The sequence below is a fragment of the Sebastes umbrosus genome, chromosome 1 (assembly GCF_015220745.1).
Source record: "Sebastes umbrosus isolate fSebUmb1 chromosome 1, fSebUmb1.pri, whole genome shotgun sequence".
NCBI lineage: Eukaryota > Metazoa > Chordata > Actinopteri > Perciformes > Sebastidae > Sebastes > Sebastes umbrosus.
In genome coordinates, this window is record NC_051269.1 from 13,612,873 (window position 1) to 13,632,808 (window position 19,936).

Sequence of the window (19,936 nt, forward strand, 5' to 3'; positions counted from 1 at the left end):
TCTTTTGTCAGTTGAAAGACCAAATTTATTGACCTATAACGTGATAATGTAAGTGTTTTATTGAGCCTGCGGTTAAATCCCTGACTGAATGAGATCAGAATTGAATACTGTCTTACAGTACATCCAAAAATGTATGCACACATTGACACACACATCCACAAACACACTTTCCTTTCCCCTGTCTTGGCCTGGCGCATTAGTATGTGTGGTTCTTTGGTTGCCAAAGTCATCAGTAGATATCTTCAAGCATGGAGCTGTATGAATGCTCTTTTTCCCCTCCTTCCACAATATGATGTGTTTCCTTTTTTGTGTGTGTTTTGATCCCTCTCTTGCAGCCAAGCTGTGCTGTGGTGAGGCGCGGGTTCGAGTGGCGCTCCTGTGTTATTTTTGGCAGCAGCAGTGGTTGGTGGCTGTTGGGGAGAGAGGAGACAGAAGGGGGATAGCATGAAGCCCAAAAAACCGAGGCTGTTTAAGGGATTTTTGTCTGAAGGAATTGCTTTGTAATGATCAGAAACTCATTATGGATGTGTGTAAATACACACACACAGAAAAAGACTGGCATGCACATTCGTTCATTTAGCACTTCACAAACACCTCATATACATGTTCTCATTCACAGACCACACACTCAGAGTTGCTAAATTGCTTAACATGTGAAATGCTTAGTTGTTTTTTTATAGAATCCAACACCATCCACATATGATGGACATTTAAATCCGCCAGCACATTTAAATGTCTGGCCCTTATTTATTTTTCACAGTTACTCGGTTCCTTCACATGGGAACTATTTCTTGTTTGTCAACCACTTTGGTAAAGCTCTCCCTCTCTCCTCTGTGGGAGTCAGTCTGAGACACGCCGCCCGCTCAGGCAACATGCAGTGTCAGACATTCACGCTCCTCCCTCTACGCTTCTGAAAACACCATTTGAAAAAGATTTTCTCCAACTCTATTCTTGGCCACAGATCAAGAGAACGTTATTACTCGACTTTATTTATTTATATATTGTGGTGGTAATGTGTGTGAACGTATGCGTGCGTGCATGTGTGTGCGGGTGAGTGATATGTAATTGTGTATGTATGTGTGTTAACCCACAAAGATATTTCAATTTCTTCAGAATATTAAATAAACATGCAGCAGCAGCAGCAGCAGCTTCAGTGAAGCGCTGCCTGCCAGTGGGTTTTGGGTTGGATGGGTGGCGGTGCTGGTGGTGAAGGGGGAGAGGGGGTTTGTGGCCGTGGCTCTGGGGGGGTGAGGCAGCTCATGGTCAGGGCCCCCGCCGGACACACTGGCGCCTCGCGCTGGAGGACTTCTGAACCACCACACTCCTCCACCAAAACCCTGCCAACCCTGGCTCCCTGCTCCCGCTTCCAACCCAAATCACTCAGTTCTCTTTCTGCATTTTGACTCTCTCTCTCTCTGTCTCTCTCTCTTACTGTCTCTCTCTCTTCTCCCTCCTTCCTCCTTTTTCCTTCTTCAGTTTCCTCATCCAGTTGATCCAAATCCAGATTCATTTGCTATTTGGCCGCCTTCTCTTTTCTCACTTACCGCTCTACTTTTAGTGGCAGCTCTATCTGATTGTGTTTTCTCTACCTTTTTCTTCTGAGCGCTTTGTGTCTCTCTGAAATCCCTTCACTTAAAATGTTCCAAGGAAGTATTTAGTGGCTTGAAAAAGGCAAACAAGAATGGTTTGGGCTGTACGTCAGTCAGAATACCATCATACCATCAAGATAGCAAGCATTTTCAAAAGGAAAGAACAGTTTATGGGTGCTTTAGATATTTGTAAGGCTATTAGGTTATAATTGGCCATCAAATGTTTTCCAACCATCTCCAAGAGATATAAGGCTATTCCTCTTGTCAATGAATAAAACAAAACCTTCTATTGTGGTCAAAATGAAGTGAACCACGCCAGCTTTACTGCATATGCTCTCACTATAGATCCCCTTAGGTGAATCTGAAAGCTGTATGTAAAATTAATCATTTGTCATGTATGATGAGAAATACTTGTGATCACGATTAAGAGCCAAAGCATGTACTTTATTCATGCCTTGTGGGCAAATGTGGTTATTAAAAAAAAAGAAATCCTTACTGCACCTACTGCTGCGCATAATTGAATTATGGATGTCAAACATCTTGAGTAGAGTGGATGTGTCTTTACGTGTCACACATGCAATTTTCTTAACTTAATTTTCCCCTGGAAGCAATTTGTCATCCGGAGGCCATTAAATGGGAAGCATATTATCTTTTTAAAGGGGCACAGAGTCACCCACAACCCTCCCACAGTTCCTATAAACAAAATGGCCTCATTTGGTGCCGCATTTGGAGCATCGGGCAGCGAGGGAGGACTCCCTTTTAAACTTTTAAAGGCCGTTCTGGGATAGAAAAGGGCCGTGGTATTGTATGATTCGAGTGGGAAATATGAAAAGCACTCCCGAGTTTGATGATGCAAGCCACACAGAGAGACTGCTGTTTGTTCTGTCAAAAGTGAGAGGGTGGTCTAACCTCCATCACCAATGTGATAATGACTCAGCGAGGAGAGACGATAGGATGCAGTGCTGCAAGATGCAAGATTGTTGCATCAGCTGGACTTAATTCATGTTGCCACAATGTGAGTTTACGGCATACATGAAGAAGAAGCATTTAATCACGGCGGCACATCTGTTGTACTTGTCTGTAACATGTGTCTTTTCCTGACAAATGTTCAATGATGGCTAAAGATGATAAGCAAAGTCGACACATCTGCATGGTAGCCTGACCTTTTTACCTCTTGCCCTCTCTTATCTGTTATGTTTTCCTCTTCAACCCCTTTTATATAGCCTGACCTCTCCTTCTCTTCAGGTCATGTTGTGGTTCACTCAGGTCGGTTTATCTTTCCCCTTTACAAAAAAGCCTTAACTTGTTTTTACTTAAGGCCTGAGTGCTGAGCCTCGGGGCGTGCTGACATTCTTTTCCCTTTTTGTTCCCCCGCTCGGCCACAGAGACCCAGTCACACCTGCAAACACCTGTGCTTTTGTCCCACTTCAAACCCCCCCCTTACCGCCCTGCGCTCCCTATGCCTGTGGCTACGTCAGAGCACAATCCCATTGTTTTACTCGACCATTCAGTTAGGACCAGATAATAACAGGAAAAGGAGATTCATTAGCATTTGTTTCAACACATCATGATGAGTTGTTCTCTCATTGGAAACAGCTGGAATCTCACAAACTCGCTGGAGTAGTTCATTAAGTTTATGTAACTCATCAAGCCTAAAGTAAACACTGTTTTAAAATTGCTCCTTCGTGTTAGTCGGGTTGGAAATGGGCTGTGTGATGGTTTTAACTCGTGTGTCTGGGAACAACCTTTTTAGCCCTATAACAAGTCTGTGCGTTGCAGTGATTTGTTTCTGTAAATGGAGTACAGGGGCATGAGTGGGCAAACCATATGAAACAGATTCTTCTTCTGCCCCTACGTGTCACTCCATGTATATTTTTTTTGTCTTTTTATGACCTTATTTGAAGCAACACTTAATGTTTCCTGGCTTCCTAAATAAAAGAAGTAAAAATAAAGTTAAGGCTACAGTATGCCACCGCCACTGCTAAGGGAGTGTATTTTAGTAAATACCAGTAGCAGCAGAGGTTTTTAAAGCCACTGACCGTCTTCTTAACCCCCCCACCCTCGCTCGCTGGCCTGACACACCCTACCCATACCCCATTCCCACTGTTTGCCTTTTATGTTGTGGACTCGACCGTGCGCCCACTTCAGACCACCATAAACATGTCGGTCCCTGATGACAGAGTCGGCCCCGGGACGTTTTATATAAATTGACCTCAACTACAGCTCATTAGAAGCCCTAAATTGGAACCATGCAGCCTGGGAAGTGTAAATGTTACAACAGGAGGAGAGTCGGTAGCTTCAGGGGGGCTCCAGCTGCACAAGTCTTCACTGCTGTGATGAAACTCTTTCCTTTTATAATAAAAAAAATGTTGTGTTGTTGTTTTTTTTAGAGCTGGTTATATCATGTAGTTTAGAAGGATGTTGGTGAGAAGGATTTTAACATATTTCTTTATATGCTTATCATCTATTTCAACCATCACCTGTTGGTTATTAACATATTATAAAGATTCAGTCTTTGGATAAATATTTTTCTGGTGCTAGCACATCTGTTGTAGGCTTCATTTAGTCTTTCCTGAGGCTATCGCTCTTTTAACGCTGAGTGGTTAGTCCACCCGCCTCAAGTATTTTTATTAGTCTGCAATATAACCTGAATGACCTGACTGGACACAAGTTCCACTTGTCGTGACTTTAACTCTTTAACTGGTCGTCCACAGTGGCAGCACGGTCTCAAAGAGTAAACTATACTTGATGGTCAGCTCTGCAGTCAAATCTCCACATCACGTCTTTCGTCTTGCATCCCGCCTTAATTGGGATCCTTTGTTTGACCGCCTCCCTCAATAAACAATACAACCACAGCTCCCCTGTCCTAATCCCCTCTCCTCCTCTCTCCTGACTCTGCTGGAGCATCGCTCGCAGTAATTACCCCTCTCAAGCTGCAGAGTGGAGTAATTGTCTTGAGTGTGTAACTACAGTGGCTCTCTGAAAGGGGGTCATTGTGTGGAGTTAAGACCTCACTTCAGTGGACGGCTTTGTTTGCGCTGCAAAAGATAATGAAAGTATTTGGTTGGCCACGGTGAGGTGGAAATATAGTAAGATAAAGAACGACAGTGAGCGAGGAGAAGAGGGGATGAGGTGTGGAGGAGCGACTGCTTTTCATTTTATGCATTTGAAAACACCGAATAACACCAGTAGAGAACATGCTTTTGAAATTTCTTTACTTTTGAAAGCACCAAAATTGTCATGATTTCACACCATGACTTTTACAACATGTTTCCCTTTAGGTTTAAGGCTTTATCACTATTTACAGTATCTTATAAACTCATTTCACAACAAGTTAGAAAACAGTGGTAGTTCAATTCTAAAATGAGCAAAATTTAGCTCTAGTGTTTCTTTATAGTGATGCATGATGATGATGATGAGACCTGTTTCATCTTGGAAAGTTACATAAAACATAGAAAACACATAAAAAAAAGTAGAAAAATAACACACCTAACAATATCTATATATTGTTGTAAATATATAGTATTTACACACAAGCCCTTATTAATCATTACTTTGCCAGGTGTGGAAGATTTCACAATTCAAAGATTATATAGAAATAGTTTACACGCACATCTAACTTCAAGATCTATAAATAAATCTTTAAAAACATACCCCCTAAACTCCACATTATAACTAATAAATAAGAAAAAAAAGTCTTAATTTAATGCATTTAATTTTCTTATTGGCCAGCTTCAACCATCTAGCGTTTATTTAGGCACTATATTTCCTGCAGGGTGCAAGATAATCTCCCATGTGTATAATTTAAGACATAAATTAGATTATTTATGTAAATATGAAATTAAATTAGACATAGTAAAAAGAAAACAAAAGTGAAATGCAAAACCTTTTACATCAAAACGTCTTGGCAACAAGAAGCAGTAAGTAAGACTGTCCATTGATTGTTTCAAGAATAATGAATAAGTATCAAAGTACAGCTGTAAATCTGATTTTTCTCCAGGCATGCAATGCTCCATCAGCTCCACCATCTTAACCATAAGTCTCCTTCTAAAACTACTTTCCTTTTGCGGCTTCAGAGCTCTTTTCCTTCTGCTTTCGCAGATTAAATTTCCCCAGTGGTTTGTCTCATTTGAAAGGCAGAAAATGTGTGCATGAGTGTGTTTACTTGTACTTATATATGGGTGTGTGCGTGCATATGCATTATACTGTATATGCTCGCACATTTGTTCATAGTTATTTGAAATAACTTATTTATGTTCTTGTGTATGTGCACATGCACGTGTTATATTTGTTTCCATGTACATCATGGCTGGGTTTCTCATATGGATGTGTGTTTGCCTGCATACATTTGTGCATTGATGTGTGTTTGCTCATATGTGTGTGTGTGTGTGTGTGTGTGTGTGTGGTCCATAGAAAATGAAGTGATTGCTACCTGCAACATCCTCAGTCATTTATCATATCAAGTCTTTTCAAACATGTTCTGATATCCTTTGTATGTCTTGAAACAAAATTCTGTCTTTTCTTATTTAAAAGGTGAATTATTTCCACCATAAAAACCAAACCCACACGTCTCAAACACTACTGGATAGAAGACTCAATGAAGTCAGATCTCCAACAGTCCACTGCTGTTCTCCACTCCGTTAGGTGTGCCAGTCTTCTCATCTCCGTTGGTGATTTGGTCAGCGACAGGGTTGGTGGGTACAGCGCTGGCGTTGAGCTCTGTGGTCTCCTCGCTCCGAGGGTCTGTCTCTCCCTCCACGGCCACAGCTTTCCCCTGCATTGCAGAGTCCGCGTGGGTCTTCTGGTGCTTGGAGAGGTGGTCGCTGCGCGTGAAACGCTTGTTGCACAGTAGACAGGTGAATTTCTTCTCCCTCGTGTGGGTGCGCACGTGCCTCTCCAGTTCGTCCGAGCGGGTGAAACGCTTCCCGCAGAACAGCCAGTTGCAAACAAAGGGCCGCTCGCCGGTGTGCCAGCGCAGGTGGGCTTTGAGGTGGGAGGCCTTGCCGTAGACTTTCCCGCAGCCTGGGATGTGGCAGCTGTGGACCGGCTTCTTCCTCAGGGATGCGGCCGAGGCCCCCAGCCTCTCCAGCTCCTGGCAGTTGGGGCAGTCACATGAGGACCTGGTGGGCGCACCGCCTCCGCTGTAGCCCCCTGATCCCCTGGCAGGCTTTAGGCCCATTTGACTCTCAATCATCCCTGCACCTGGCACGGGCTTGGGCTTGTACATGTCCTGGGGCAGCATGTGCTGAGAGGGCTGGAGGAGGTGTGAGGAGGAGCCCAGGCCCACAGATGGGTACTGAGCTGGGTTGAGTGGCGTAAAGTCGGTGCTGTAACTGGGCAGCTGTGGGCTAAGGGAGTTCTGGGGTGCAACAGGCTGCAGGGAGGCCTGGAGACCTCCGTCCACCTGTTGCTGGGATGATGACAGCCAGTTGGAGTTGGGGTGGACATCCCACCAGGAGGATGTGGCGTTAGCCGGAGCAGCAGTAATGCCAGGGTGGATACCGGCTTTATACCAGGAGCCATATGGGTGTGTCATATCCAGTGAGGTATAGACACTCGTGAGGCAGTCGGCCGTAGCGTGGGCCTTGGACACTAAAAGAGACGGGTCCTGGGAGATGGAGGTTTGGAAGGAGTGGGAGAAGGGGTTATATTCGGTAGTGTAGCCTCCGGCTGAAGGAGGGGGGCTCCCAGTGGGGGTAAGCAGCCCGCCACCACCTCCTCCTACTCCAGATGTGGTGAAGGAGCCAGTGTAGGAGTCCGCCAGGCCACTGCCGTCTGCGGTCCGCCCGTTCTTAGCTGTCTGAAGGTCAGAGGTCATGATGTAGGGCTTCTTTAGTGGAGTAGCGCTGCCGATCTTACCGGGTGTAGCCGAATCCCTGACGGGGCTTGTGCTGCCAAACTTGTTACAGGTAGCAGTTAACATAGCCAAAGGACTGGAGCCATAGCGTGCGTCTTCCTGGGGAGGAGACAAGGCAGAAAATGAGACTGTCTGTCTGCAGGAAATGGCTGCTTGCTGCTGCTGCTCCTGTCAGTGTCAACTCTAATAAAAAACTCATGTCAGACTGCCACCGCTGGTTTTTCCTGCTCTCTCCGTTTTCAAAGTGGTCGGGGGTAATTTCAATGTTTACGCTTACATAGGGTTCTGCTCTGCCCAGCAAAGGAGGAATTCCCTTACTCTTTTGTTTCACTTAAACCACAAGCTATTCTTCATTTTGCATTCATGTTTGCTTTAAACTTTCACGCCCTGTCTTCACGGTCTCCAACATGCATAAACATACAATGTTAATCATGTGTAGGCGCTGTTCTATTGACTGTAACTGTGTCTCGCTCATAGCAGATGCAGATATCTTTCTTATGGTACAACAACAGTCTCACTATTGTTCTGTTTCTTTTTCTTACAGATTTTGTACCATTGTGTCTGTTTATCATCATGTTGATGGGCAATCTATGACATTAATGTAAATATTCAGAATCTTCCCTGTTAGAAAACAAAACATTTTCCATTTTTCACTAACAAAGGAATTTAACTTTACATAAAAAAATATATATTTAATGTAATAATTCCCTTTTCCAAGTGTCAGGTAGCTAAACGCCATAGCACAACATATCAGACGCGTGCGTCTGTCTTTGCTGCCACACACTGCACAACTGGATAATGAAAAATCACTATTATATTTCTATAGAACTTTATGGTGTTTCTTCAATACGTAACGGTTAGTTTACTGACGTTATTGTACTTTAAATTGTATGTTACCTGCTCTGGTATAAATATAGGTCTATTGTGATAAACCTATGAGTAATAAATATATTGTGAAGTTTTCAGTCCAGGCGCGCTACATCTCTTTTTATTAATCCTAGCCTGTAACTTTGAATAAGCGTGAATAGAATATTATTATATATCTTGAAGACATGAATCACTTCCATTCAGACTGACTCTCCATTCAGAGGTGATTAGTGGTTATCTCCTTCTCCTCCAACCAGCCCCGGGGTCAGCCCAGTTTTCAGGTTAATCATGTTTCATCACAGACTTGTAGGTCTGGTATACTGCCCCTACTATCCCTGCTGCTGTGCTCTTACATCCACTGACATCTGCACTTCTCATGGATGTGACATAACTTACTAAATTATCTTTATAATTTTCTGTTTGCTCATAGGATTATAGCGTTATGCCCGGAGAAAATGTAAATCCCAGGCTTATGCAAAGATGAACAGAGGTTGAAATGTGAGTTGTAAAGTTTCATGGACTCTGTCAGCAGTTCACCCTTGAATTGCTTTAAATCCCCTACCGTTAAGACCACAGATCTTTCTTTGTTAATGCACATTATTCTTTTCATTATCCTGTCATGTCACAGATTTTTAATCAGTCATATTATTCTTCATATAACTTAAAATATCTTCAAACCAAACTTCAACTTACAACTGCAGGACTTTAATATAAACTCTAGCTGGGATTTCAACAGCATTCACATTATAAAGGAGAGTTTAAAGGAACAAAGAAGAAGAAAAAAATCTACTTACAATTACATTCCCTACCTCCAGAATAGATGCGGCCATCCCTGAGAAACAAAATCCTAAGGAAGCTGAGGGGAGCGAGAGAAGCGCTGCTCTGAGTCCCGGGACAGTTTGGAAGAAGTTGGGCACTCACGCGGGGAAGTGTTTTGAGGCACGGGGAGCCCGCCCCCTAATTACAGGCTCTGGGCTCTTTGAAGACTCGCTAAGAGGCAATAAAAACCCAGAGATGGAGCAAACTGGAAGGAGATTGGTGGATAGAAAGAGGACATCCCACCTCCCCAAACGGAGAGTGTCGAATCATTTTTCAAGATAAATGCATGAATGGGTTACTCATCAATCACCATGTGGACATTATTTCAGTTTCACTGGCATTATTTTTTCCACTGGGATTAGTCCAGTGGAGTCTGAGGGGAAAGACTACAGTTTAACATCATCTCACGGAGAAGTATGTTGCCGGATAACAGATTTAGACGTGCTGTAAATTGTCTTCATGCTGTTAGACACATTACTATAGGAGCACCGTAAATAAGAAGTGAAAACCCGACTAAAGCTCTCCCCCGTTGTCCTCCTGAGGCAGGAAGAATAACAAAAGAACATGTACGCCACATAAATAAAGAAAAAAAATTAAGCAGACCGAGTCTGTGGTTTCCATCCGAGATTTTATTATTCTGGTTTCAACCCTCTCTCTGTTTCCAATATTCTTAAATGCAGTTAACTGCCTTTTGAGACATTAGCTGTAATGGTTAAAGAGACGGAGCTACAGAGACAAGCGAAGCAGGAAAGGACCAAGTCATCAAATAAAATAAAGAAGAGATTATCACATCACATAAAATGAATTCAAACGGCAATTCACGAGGGGGGAAAAGACTCGCAAGGATTGTTTCCTCCAGTAAGACGTTTGATGAAAAGAGGAAGAAATGAAAGAGGAAAGCTCACAGAAAGTCTTGCCAAAAGTGGTAATTCAAAATTGTCCAAATAACTTTCTGTCATTATTGATTTTTGAGTCTAGGATATAAATCTCTCAGAGGAAAACATGTATGGCCTAATTTTGGTGACTTGCCAACTTAAAATATATTTTGTCCCCAAACTCCATGTAAGCTAATGGCATTGGTCTCTGCCTGATAAACTAAATGTAAACCATTTTAAAATTACGACAAGAATCATAACTCCATACTGATTCATTATCAAGCTTTAGCTTTAGCAAATACTCCAGGGAATTATTTAACTTTATTTTTTTTTAGATACTAAATAATCACACAAACCCACCAAAGACTTTGTATTGCATACATTTAGCAAATATTCATACATAGCAGAAACAAGCATGTATATGTAAAAATATAGTCATAAAATGTATTAATTTTATACAACTTTATTCCTGTACAGTGTAACATCTGTGTCACAATGGTGGTGGTGTAAAAAGACAAAATTCTTTGACAGTAAAGTATTATTTAAAAAAGAAAATAAATCTTTATTTAGTGAGAAAACAATGTGCTTTTATTTCATAGGTTTAAAGTAATCTTATTTAATATGATATTATTAAACTGTGTGACATTTACAAACTGAAGATACATCTCAATCGATAGTATGTATTGTGTCTGTCAGGTTTCTTATTTAAAATTTCAGTTTAGAATTTCGTTCGTTGGTTTAAAAAATCAAAAAAGTCAACTCTCCGTCTCGGGTGAGACAGATTCTCAGCGCCTTTTTGTGGGCGTCTCGTTTTTCTGAAGGAGAGCACAGAAGATTAAAATTGTTGTCAAAAATAAACATATAATTTCTGTCCTTATTTTCTCCTCAATTACAGGGCATGGTCAGAGCAGGGCTTGTCGTTCTGGAGAGTCTGGCCCTCACATGAACACAGCGGCTATATTTGGCAGTCTGCTCTCCAACTGACCTTCATCCCTTTATTTTCTTATTCCAGAAGGGGTGTGAGCAGAAGAACAAAGGCTGTTACACGCAGCAGTTTACACTGTCACACACTCTCACTACAGTACAGGATCGTACTCGCTCGCAGTCATATAAACCTGTAAACCTCACCTCAAGCTGGGGGCAAAGGATTACAACACCTGCTCTCCATCTATCCATCTATGTCTATCTTATCTATCCATCCATCTATCCTGTCTGTCTGTCTGTCTGTCTGTCTGTCTGTCTGTCTCCATCCAGATACATGTGCTATACGTGGCAATCCTTTCACACTTTCTTAGGCATTTCCCTCCCCTCTCATTTGACACATGGCGTGTTACTGGTGTAAATCTTTAAGTGAAGTGTTCCTTTACTTCTTAGTGTTCATTAATGCTTTATGTTTTACAATTTAAGTGAAATGAGAGGGGAGGTATAAAGCTCCCATACTGCCGCAAAAGTGGTCCGCAATGGACCGCTTTTCCTCATTTTTATAAGACTTGTAGTAATCTAAAACTCTGGCGTGTTCCCATTTACAGTTCTCTTCAAAAGAGAGCAAGTGAGATCTATAATTAGAGAATGCGTTAGGCTCTTAACAGCCTCTTCAAAAAGCTTTCTCTGCTCTATTTACTATTTTCTGCTCGGTGCGGTTTAAGTTTTTGGGTACATACAGTAGGCACCGCGGGCTTGATGAACCTCGGGGCGTTGGGTGGGCACTATTATGTTGATTACATGGTTCGTACAGATAGTTATTGTACATATGACAGCTATCAGTTGTATTAGTAGTTGCAGGTTTTTGTAGTGTTTCTAGCTCATTAGCATGTTTGAATGCAACAAGTGGCGTGTGATTGCTGAATTAACAAAAAATCATTAAGTTTTTTCAACTTTATAGTAGTTTTCTATGTTTTCTAGTTGATTCTGGGTAAAGACAACAGTGTAAACATCTCAGATCTTAAGTAACCAGATATACCAGAACAGTGAGTATGATAGTTAGTGAGTGGTCTTAATGGATAACATTGAACTTGTCTTGTTTTATTCAGCTTCTGAATTAGCTTCAATGCCTGCACATTGACCAAAAAGAGATTCTTCTTTTTGGTCAGTGTGCAGGTATGTTTTCCTCTCAAGTTCTTGGTCTTATGTGCCAAGGACGCTCAAGTGTGTGAAAGGGAATAAGAAGGCAGAGGTGATGAAGCATTACATACTCTCCTCGTATACGGGCTGGGTAAACCTTATTTAACTTTTGAGTTAAAAACAGAATGTGTCTGTAGGACCTGGTATTGAAAACTGTATATAAAGATGGACATGACTGCTACCCAAAAGTGAAGCCAAAACATCTGGATCACCCCCTGGTGGCTGGTTGCAGTATAGGTCATAAACCCCGCCCCTTCCATGTTAGCAGATAAGACATGGGCTAAACTAAAAAGTCAAAGTACACTTCAAACACATGTTTCCCAAAGATGGTTTCTGTCATTTTAGGTAGTTCTTATCACGCTGATGTATGTTGAAGTGTTCATTTTTGTGATGAGTTTGGTTTTAATTAGTTATTTGATGCTATAAAAAGGGGGTGAGACGTGATTGACAGCTGCTCTGAGTGAAGTAGTCGCAGAGCCGGAGGAGATGTAGCTTTAACTTTCCATAAACAAGTCTGTGTAACAAAACATGTATCAATTTGATCAAAAATGTAGTTATAGAGATATTATGGTTAGTTGTTGTGTCTTTCTAGCCAAACAGCTACCGTGGTGCTAACGTAGCAGCTAGGCGGCTCACGCTAACAAGCTGTGACTGTGCTCGGCTTGTGATTGGCTTGGGCGGGTGTGTGGGCGGGACCTCGTTATTGCGGCTTCAGCCCCCCGATCACTACTGCACATACTCTGGCTCCAAATGACGTCAAAATCTCAAGATGGAAGCTACCGATATTTTGGCCTCACTTTTGTACAGTGGGAGGAAGTGGAGACGCGTCGTCCATCTACATTTACAGTCTATGGTTAAACCCGACAACACTTCTTCAAAAGCCTGGATTCAAGAGCAAAAACTGTTATTCACTTTTGGCAATATGAATAAGCAAATCTTAAGACTATAGGTACTTGATTACTAGAATTGTATGCAGGCATACTGTAGGTATGCGTGTACAATATGATTTCAATGACTTTGTTGTATTGTGCGTGTATGCTGCCTGCCATACACCAGACTGTCACCATTTCTTACAACCATCAAGAATAGACATAGTTTGCTAACTTCTGTGTTTTATTTAATTTTTTTTGTATGTAAATTATAATGTATTCCAAAGCCTTGGCATCAACTTGTTGTTCATTTTTCGGTAAATGTTTCACTTTGGTAAAAAGCAGGAAGCAATAAGACTGTCTCCGACGTAGACTGTCTCCATCATGTTCAACAGTGGTCAGCTTTTCCGTGCAAACCTTCTGGTCGAGCCATTTCACGCTGGCAGAGATTTTTTCTTCTGGTTGCTCGGCTCTATAGAAAATGAAACCACTCCCAGTAACAAGTTTGATTGAAGTGATGGCAGCGAGAGCACAGTTTGTTCTCCTTCAGAGGAGATAGATGAAGCATTACATATTCTCCTTGTATTCGGGCTGGGTACCAAACCTTATTTAACTTTTGAGTTCAAAACAAAATGTGTCTGTAGGACCTGGTGTTGAAAACTGTCTGCCACAAACCCTGGTGATGAATGCTTGGTCTTGTTTAGTAAAAAAAAGCACAATTTTGCTAATTTCAGACTATTAAATCAATGTATCCTCATGCAACGGGTTGTATGATATCATAGGAAAAGCATTTATGTTATTTTCCGTGCGTTTTCCTACAAATGTCCAGCCACATGAGCGATCAGTGCGCCTGCGCAAGCTCCTGCAGTGCAGAACCGGTTTAGGCAACAATACTACTTGGTTAGGTTTACGAAAAGATGGTGGTTTGGGTTAAACTACGGAAGTGGTGTTACTTAAGTATGGAAGTTACGTAACAAATAAATCAATGTTGACTTGTGTTTCATAAGGGATATGAACAGCGGTCTCCTGCGGTGAAAGTTTTGTGCTTGTTTGACCCAACCATCCACCCCGACCTCTTCCCAATGAGGACTTTGTCACTCTTTATTCTACGATTATGATTATGTGGATTATATACAAATTATAGTGCGTTACTTTTCATAGCTTTCGCCCAATGTCAGCTGGGATCGGCTCCAGCCCCCCCACAACCCTGAATAGGATAAGCGGTTACAGATAATGGATGGATGGATGGACTTTAAACACGGATGCATTTGAGAAGTTGTGAATATTTTGTTGAATTGAAATAGAAAAAACTTGTTTATAATTTTCCCATTGTGGTCTTTAAAAAAGTATAATTTCAGTATTGGTACCAAAACTCAGATATTGCACATCAGAAACTTTCAAATAATATCCAGTCCTACCTGTTACTGTAAATGACTTTGTGTGTACTAGTACTAGCACTGCAGGCATGCAGAACTCCCAGTAGCTTTGTTTTGTGCACTTTGGTACAACTCAAGCAAGTTCATCCAGCAGGCATCTCTCTTGAAATAGTAGTGAAAGGTTTGCCAGATAGTTCGTCTTGGTGGTAACACGAAAGCACAGCAGAGAGCACAAACAAGCATGAAACAAAGCAGTGGGACTCCTTAGATGTCTTGTCGTGTCTATACATCGACACCACATGCTTGGTTTTAAACGCATCCTTCTTTTGGGGGGTGAATGGCCTTCTGTTTTCTGCATTGGTATTAAATTGGCCTCTTGGTATCATTAGGCCATTACAGCAACCAAGTAAGTGTGTATAATGGCGGATCAATGGAATATCTCGCCATAATGCATTTCCCTTGACATTCCCCTCTGGGCTGCAACCCTCAGAAAATTAACAATGTTAATAATACTGCGACGGAGGGGGAAAATTGAAATGATTAGATGTGTTTTACTTCGCTGCTGATGGAAATGTGGTGAGAGGGAATCAGGGTCAGGGATAGACTTGCCTTGCAGCATGACTCCCTGCTATTTTTCCAGGCTGTGTGGTCAAAGATTCAGGGAGCTTGTCAACGGAAAATGAGAGAGCGAGAGAAGTGGGGGAGAGGAGAGAGAGAGAGGGAGACGTATAGACAGAAAGACTGGGAGAGAGAGAGAGAGACGGGGTGGTGGGTTATACAACGCACCAGTGAATATCATGTTCATTTGCGCTGCTGTTGATGCTGCTGATTATAGCATCACATGTTAGTCACTTATGCCTTTTTGAGTCAGACATGAAAAGCGACAACATGCTTTTAATAAAATGACCTGCCCGGCTCTGAGTGGTCTGTCTCTGCTTTGGGGCATGTTGGTGGTTTTGAGTAATTCAACCACCAACATGCTGCATTTCAACCGGTGGACAGAACACATTCAGTCACCAGACACGGTTGTAATCACATGTAGCATCGAGGAGAAACTAAATCCATTCCCCTATATAAATGCAAATAGAAAAGAAGCTAAATGTTTCCTGCTGCTTTGAATATTGTTTTTAAAGAGCGACATAATTTCACTCCGACATCCTCACCCCCAGCAAAATTCATTCCCAACTCGCTGTGATGTCTCAGCGACCACACATGTCAGAAATAATCCCACATGGCGCTGGGGAGACATTAATTGTTTTCCTCTATGAAGAATATTTTACTGTTCGCGGAATGACAGAGTTATTATCCCACTACCAGATCACAAATGTTGTTGCGCAGGGTATTACATGGAAGTATCAGCTCTAGAAACACACAAGGCTATCTACTCCCAAACAAATCCCAGTCCACCGCCTTCTTGCTGTATACAAACCGACATCTGGCCTGTAATCTCTCCGTCTGACGGGGAGTCCTGCGGCCACCTAATGACCCCAACAGGCGTCATGCGTGCAATTGCTCAGGATGGCGCAATGACAGTCTCTTTCAATATCTCTTTATACATACTTTGTGAAATGAAAGGGACTTTGAGAAGTACTACGCTTACCGTTGGACACTGCAGGTTGTCTGAGGAGCAACGTACATCTTCCTTAAAGGACCAGTGTGTAGGATTTAGGGGGATCTATTGGAAGAAATAGAATATAATATTATTAGTATGTTTTCATTAGTTTATAATCACCTGGAAATAAGAATCGTTGTGTTTTCGTTACCTTAGAATGAGACCTTCATATCTACATAGGGAGCAGGTCCTCTTCATGGAGTCCGCTATGTTGCACCGTCATGTTTCTACTGTAGCCCATGAACGGACAAACAAAACACTGACTCTAGAGAGAGCCTTGTGCGTTTCAGTTGGTTGCAATCTGCAACCTCACTGCTAGATGATGCCTGATCCTACATACACTTATTCCTGGCTGCCTGCGGACTTTGGCGTGAATCGCTGCTGTAGTTTGGTTGATAGTTAGACAACTTTAGTGCCTGTTAGTGTTTTGCATTTTCACTATTTTATCCTCTCCAGGAGAACGCACAACACCAAATATTCAAAACATCTAATTACTCAAAATACACAATAAATTTAGCAGCTCAGACCTGAAGTGGTGTTGTATGAGGTACTTATCTATAGTCAGTGTATTACTTACAGTAGATGACGGTCAGCACGCCCCCAGATTGGAGAAATCAACAGGAGTTACCGCAAAGAACCAAAGCAATGTACTGCTATGGATGGGGCAGCAGCAAAACATATTAAAAGAAAGGACCACACAAAAAAATCAATATCAGTTTAAGTGTACGCTATGTTTAGAATATTGTCACTGGTTTACCTTGCCGTCAGACAGCCGTTTCCAACGGGGAACTGAAGTCGTTGTATCCATCTCTGCTCTCGCCAAAGCCACCAGACTCCATTGAAAAAAACAGTAATTTGACCTCGCAGAACACGGGGGTCGCTGGTCTACCGCTTCCTCAATCAGTGAGTTTGTGAGGTTGATGATTTACAATCCTCTCTCAGACATTTTTTTTTCATTCTTGTCTTCAGACTGTCTAAACGTGTGCAATGTTATTCCCATTTCCATTTTTCGTTCCACCTTCAAGCGTGGCCCTTTGGAATAGCTATAAAGAATCTGTTTTCAGACGGTCACTTGACTTGAGACTTGATCTGAATGACTTGAACCTTGCCTCGGATTTGTTTGTAACCAATGAGATTAAAGATTATCCAGCATGGTGTACTACATGTGTAAATCCAAGTCACATAAGACAAAACCACCACATAAATACTCATTTTAGTTGATTAAGCCATGTGTGGTTGAGTCAAGACAGGCAGAAATAACTTGTATGTGTGAGTTAGAAGTCCATGGTAACATACCGTATATGTGTGTTTGCAGGCTTCTACGTGTTTCATCTGAGTTATCAGTCATCAGTTAAGCCCGTTTCCTTGCTGTGATTCTTTTGATCAATTAGCTGTGTTTTTATATGTTAACTCTTATTGATTTCTTTGAACACTATCATGTCAGAAGGTACAGAGCTGCGGCCCACCACCTCCCCCGCTCCCCCAAGTGGTTTATACGTATTTAGTCAGTGCCCCCAGACCCTGACAGCAGCTGGTGCTGAGGTTTGGGTGGGAGCTCATTACTCCTCGGTGGAGCCCTGCCAAAAGGAGGGGAGGGTTTTTTTAAAGGGAGTAAATTGAGGTTTTCTTTTTTGGGTTACTTTATTTCGTACGGGCAAATCCGACTCCATCCATGCGTCGTGTGATCTGTTCCATGTGTCGCGTGTGTGCCACCAGCAGTCATCTCTGGTCTCCTCGCCCTGGAAATAACTTCCGTCTAACTTCCTTGATTTAATGAACTCCCCTGCTGGATGTGCTTATTTCACTGAAATAACCAGAATTTTACTTTGGTAAAGCCTCCACACTTTTGGAGATTTATTTTTGATCTTTTTTTTTTTTCAGCTTAAAACCCTCTGACATTACATTTTCCTTAGTTTATGTAGAAATAGTTAATGGCTTACTACAATTATAATCAGTCTATATCAGTCTTGTATAGAAACTTTAATATATATATATAAATATTTAAATAGAATAATAATCTATACTCTATAATATTTGCTGAAGTACTGCACTTAAGTATACTTTTGTTTTGAGGTACTTGAACTTTACTTGAGTATTTCCATATTATGATCATTTGAACCTTATGACATTTCAGAGGCAAATATTGTACTTTTTACTCCACAAACATTTATCTGACAGCTGCAGTTGCTTTTCAGATTAACATTTTACATAAATATAATTATAATATAGTTTATAATATAAAATGCCTTGTTAAAGATTAAACCAACCTTTTGGGCATGTGACCCCTTAAACATAATTTGTGTTCTCTTTGTCTCGTTTCAGATGTCTATGAGTTGTTAGCAGTTCCACCAAAGAGACATTTTCCCTCTAAACCTCTCAGATGGTTTCATTTATTTGCAAAAAGTTTAAAAATAAAATACCGACAAATGTGTGTCAGATTTATTTTGTGACCCATAAACTAAACTAACTGTATGTAAAGTAGTTTAAAGTAGCTCCAATTTGATCAGCTACAACAGTAAAATCTAATGTTATATATTATAATATATCTGTCACGGGGAACACTTTGAGTACGTTGTGCTAATAATACTTCTGTACTTTTATTTAAATAGGATTTTGAATGTAGGACATTTACTTGTAATGGAGTATTTTTTAAATTGTTGTATTGGTACTTTTATTTAAATAAATTATCTGAATACTTCTTCCACTGCTGCTCATATTTTTACAAGCTTTACTTAATGAATCTCACTAAATACAAACACAGTCCGTAAAGGCCTGTAAGCACAACTATAACTGTGAGTGTTTCTGTCTCTTTAGAGGTTTTTCCCCCTCTTGAGATCCACTTTAGCTCCCTGGTCTGCGACTCACGACACAAAGCCTCCATCTCTCGATCTCCTTTACTTCTAACACAGGATCGTTCAAAGCTTTACATTTGATGTCTTAGTGCCATAACGATGTGGTCTGGACGACTGTTTATTTATGAGAGACATATTGCGCTGCAGGAGAGGGATAATATCTTCAAGTGGGTCAAAAGAGTGCGTTCGTCTCTGTGTTGTAGACGGGTGACCAAGAGTATCAGATGTCCCCGTCTATTGAGTGATTGTGTGGAACAGAAGTGAAGTGTTCTTGACTTGTGTTTCCTCCTCTGGAGAGGAGACTGATGTGGGGACTTCCTGGTGATACTGATCAAGAAGAGAGGGAGGGGGGTCAAAACAGGGTTAGAAATAGAGGGATTAAAGCAGCGTTCAAAACTGGTGCTTGGTAGATGCAAAAGGTTCAGAGTTTGAATGTACGGCAGGCTGGAGCTGGAAAAAGACTGTAAGAGCTCATAGAAACGGTGAGAGGAGTGAGCAGGGCGTTCAACACAGAAATAGAATGACATTATAGGTAGGTAAAATAAGCAGGCCGTACCTAAAGGGGACTTTATTACTTATAACCGAAAACCCCTGAAATCAAAACAAAAAGGCCAAGCCGCACCATATGTGTGCAAGAGGAAGCTCATGTCTTCTCTCCTTTAGACCACCCAGCGCTTCACCCACACGCTCTCCTGAAAAACACTGAGACTGTGCAGGACTGAACCTATACCAAACTTCACATATTTCACAAGATCTTGGAACTACGTTTAATACTTTCAGTTCATCTATTCTTTCATGGTTGGGAGACCAAACCACACGACTGAAAACAGAGGGATTAAAGGTGCTGGGTTGTGCAAGTTCACTTCTCTTGAATGAAACGTGTCCTGTTGCCGAACAAAAGTTAGGGCGAAACTTTAATCAGGAAGCAAGATGGGAAATTCAATCTAAGAGATGAACAATTTCTCCACCCTGACTGGAGTGCAAATGTAGAAATTCTCCCAAAGCCCACGGCGCTTTGACTGAAAATAAAGAAGAAACCTTCCTTCCCCCCACTTGCCTGAAGCCACAGCATGTGGTCTACTCTGTTGCTGCTCTAAAA

At 41.6% G+C, this 19,936-nt stretch overlaps 2 protein-coding genes across 5 annotated transcripts in view; one reads left to right on the plus strand and one right to left on the minus strand.

The window, feature by feature from the left end:
* The window catches only part of igsf8 (immunoglobulin superfamily, member 8), a 56,524-nt gene that overhangs the window by 3,028 nt on the left and 33,560 nt on the right, over nt 1-19,936 (plus strand). The gene's annotated exons all lie outside the window — the stretch shown is intronic.
* On the minus strand, nt 4,790-9,720 carry sp7 (Sp7 transcription factor). Of its 2 annotated transcripts, none has more exons than XM_037779294.1 (2): nt 9,123-9,720; nt 4,790-7,545 (listed from the first exon to the last, which is right to left on the minus strand). In XM_037779294.1, exons 1-2 carry the CDS (start codon nt 9,141-9,143, stop codon nt 6,193-6,195), a joined length of 1,374 nt encoding a protein of 457 aa, XP_037635222.1. In that variant the 5' UTR covers nt 9,144-9,720; the 3' UTR covers nt 4,790-6,192. The 2 variants fall into 2 exon arrangements, with proteins under 2 accessions (XP_037635222.1, XP_037635215.1); XM_037779287.1 differs by having other exon boundaries at nt 9,108-9,720.

Bases quoted from the DNA above. Each gene is read 5' to 3' on its own strand.
- sp7 (XM_037779287.1), bottom strand. From the start codon at position 9,143: ATGGCCGCATCTATTCTGGAGGTAGGGAATGTAATT. The intron at 7,546-9,107 runs GTAAGTAGATTT...TCTCCTCCCCAG, and splicing joins TGGAGGTAGGGAATGTAATT to GAAGACGCACGCTATGGCTC.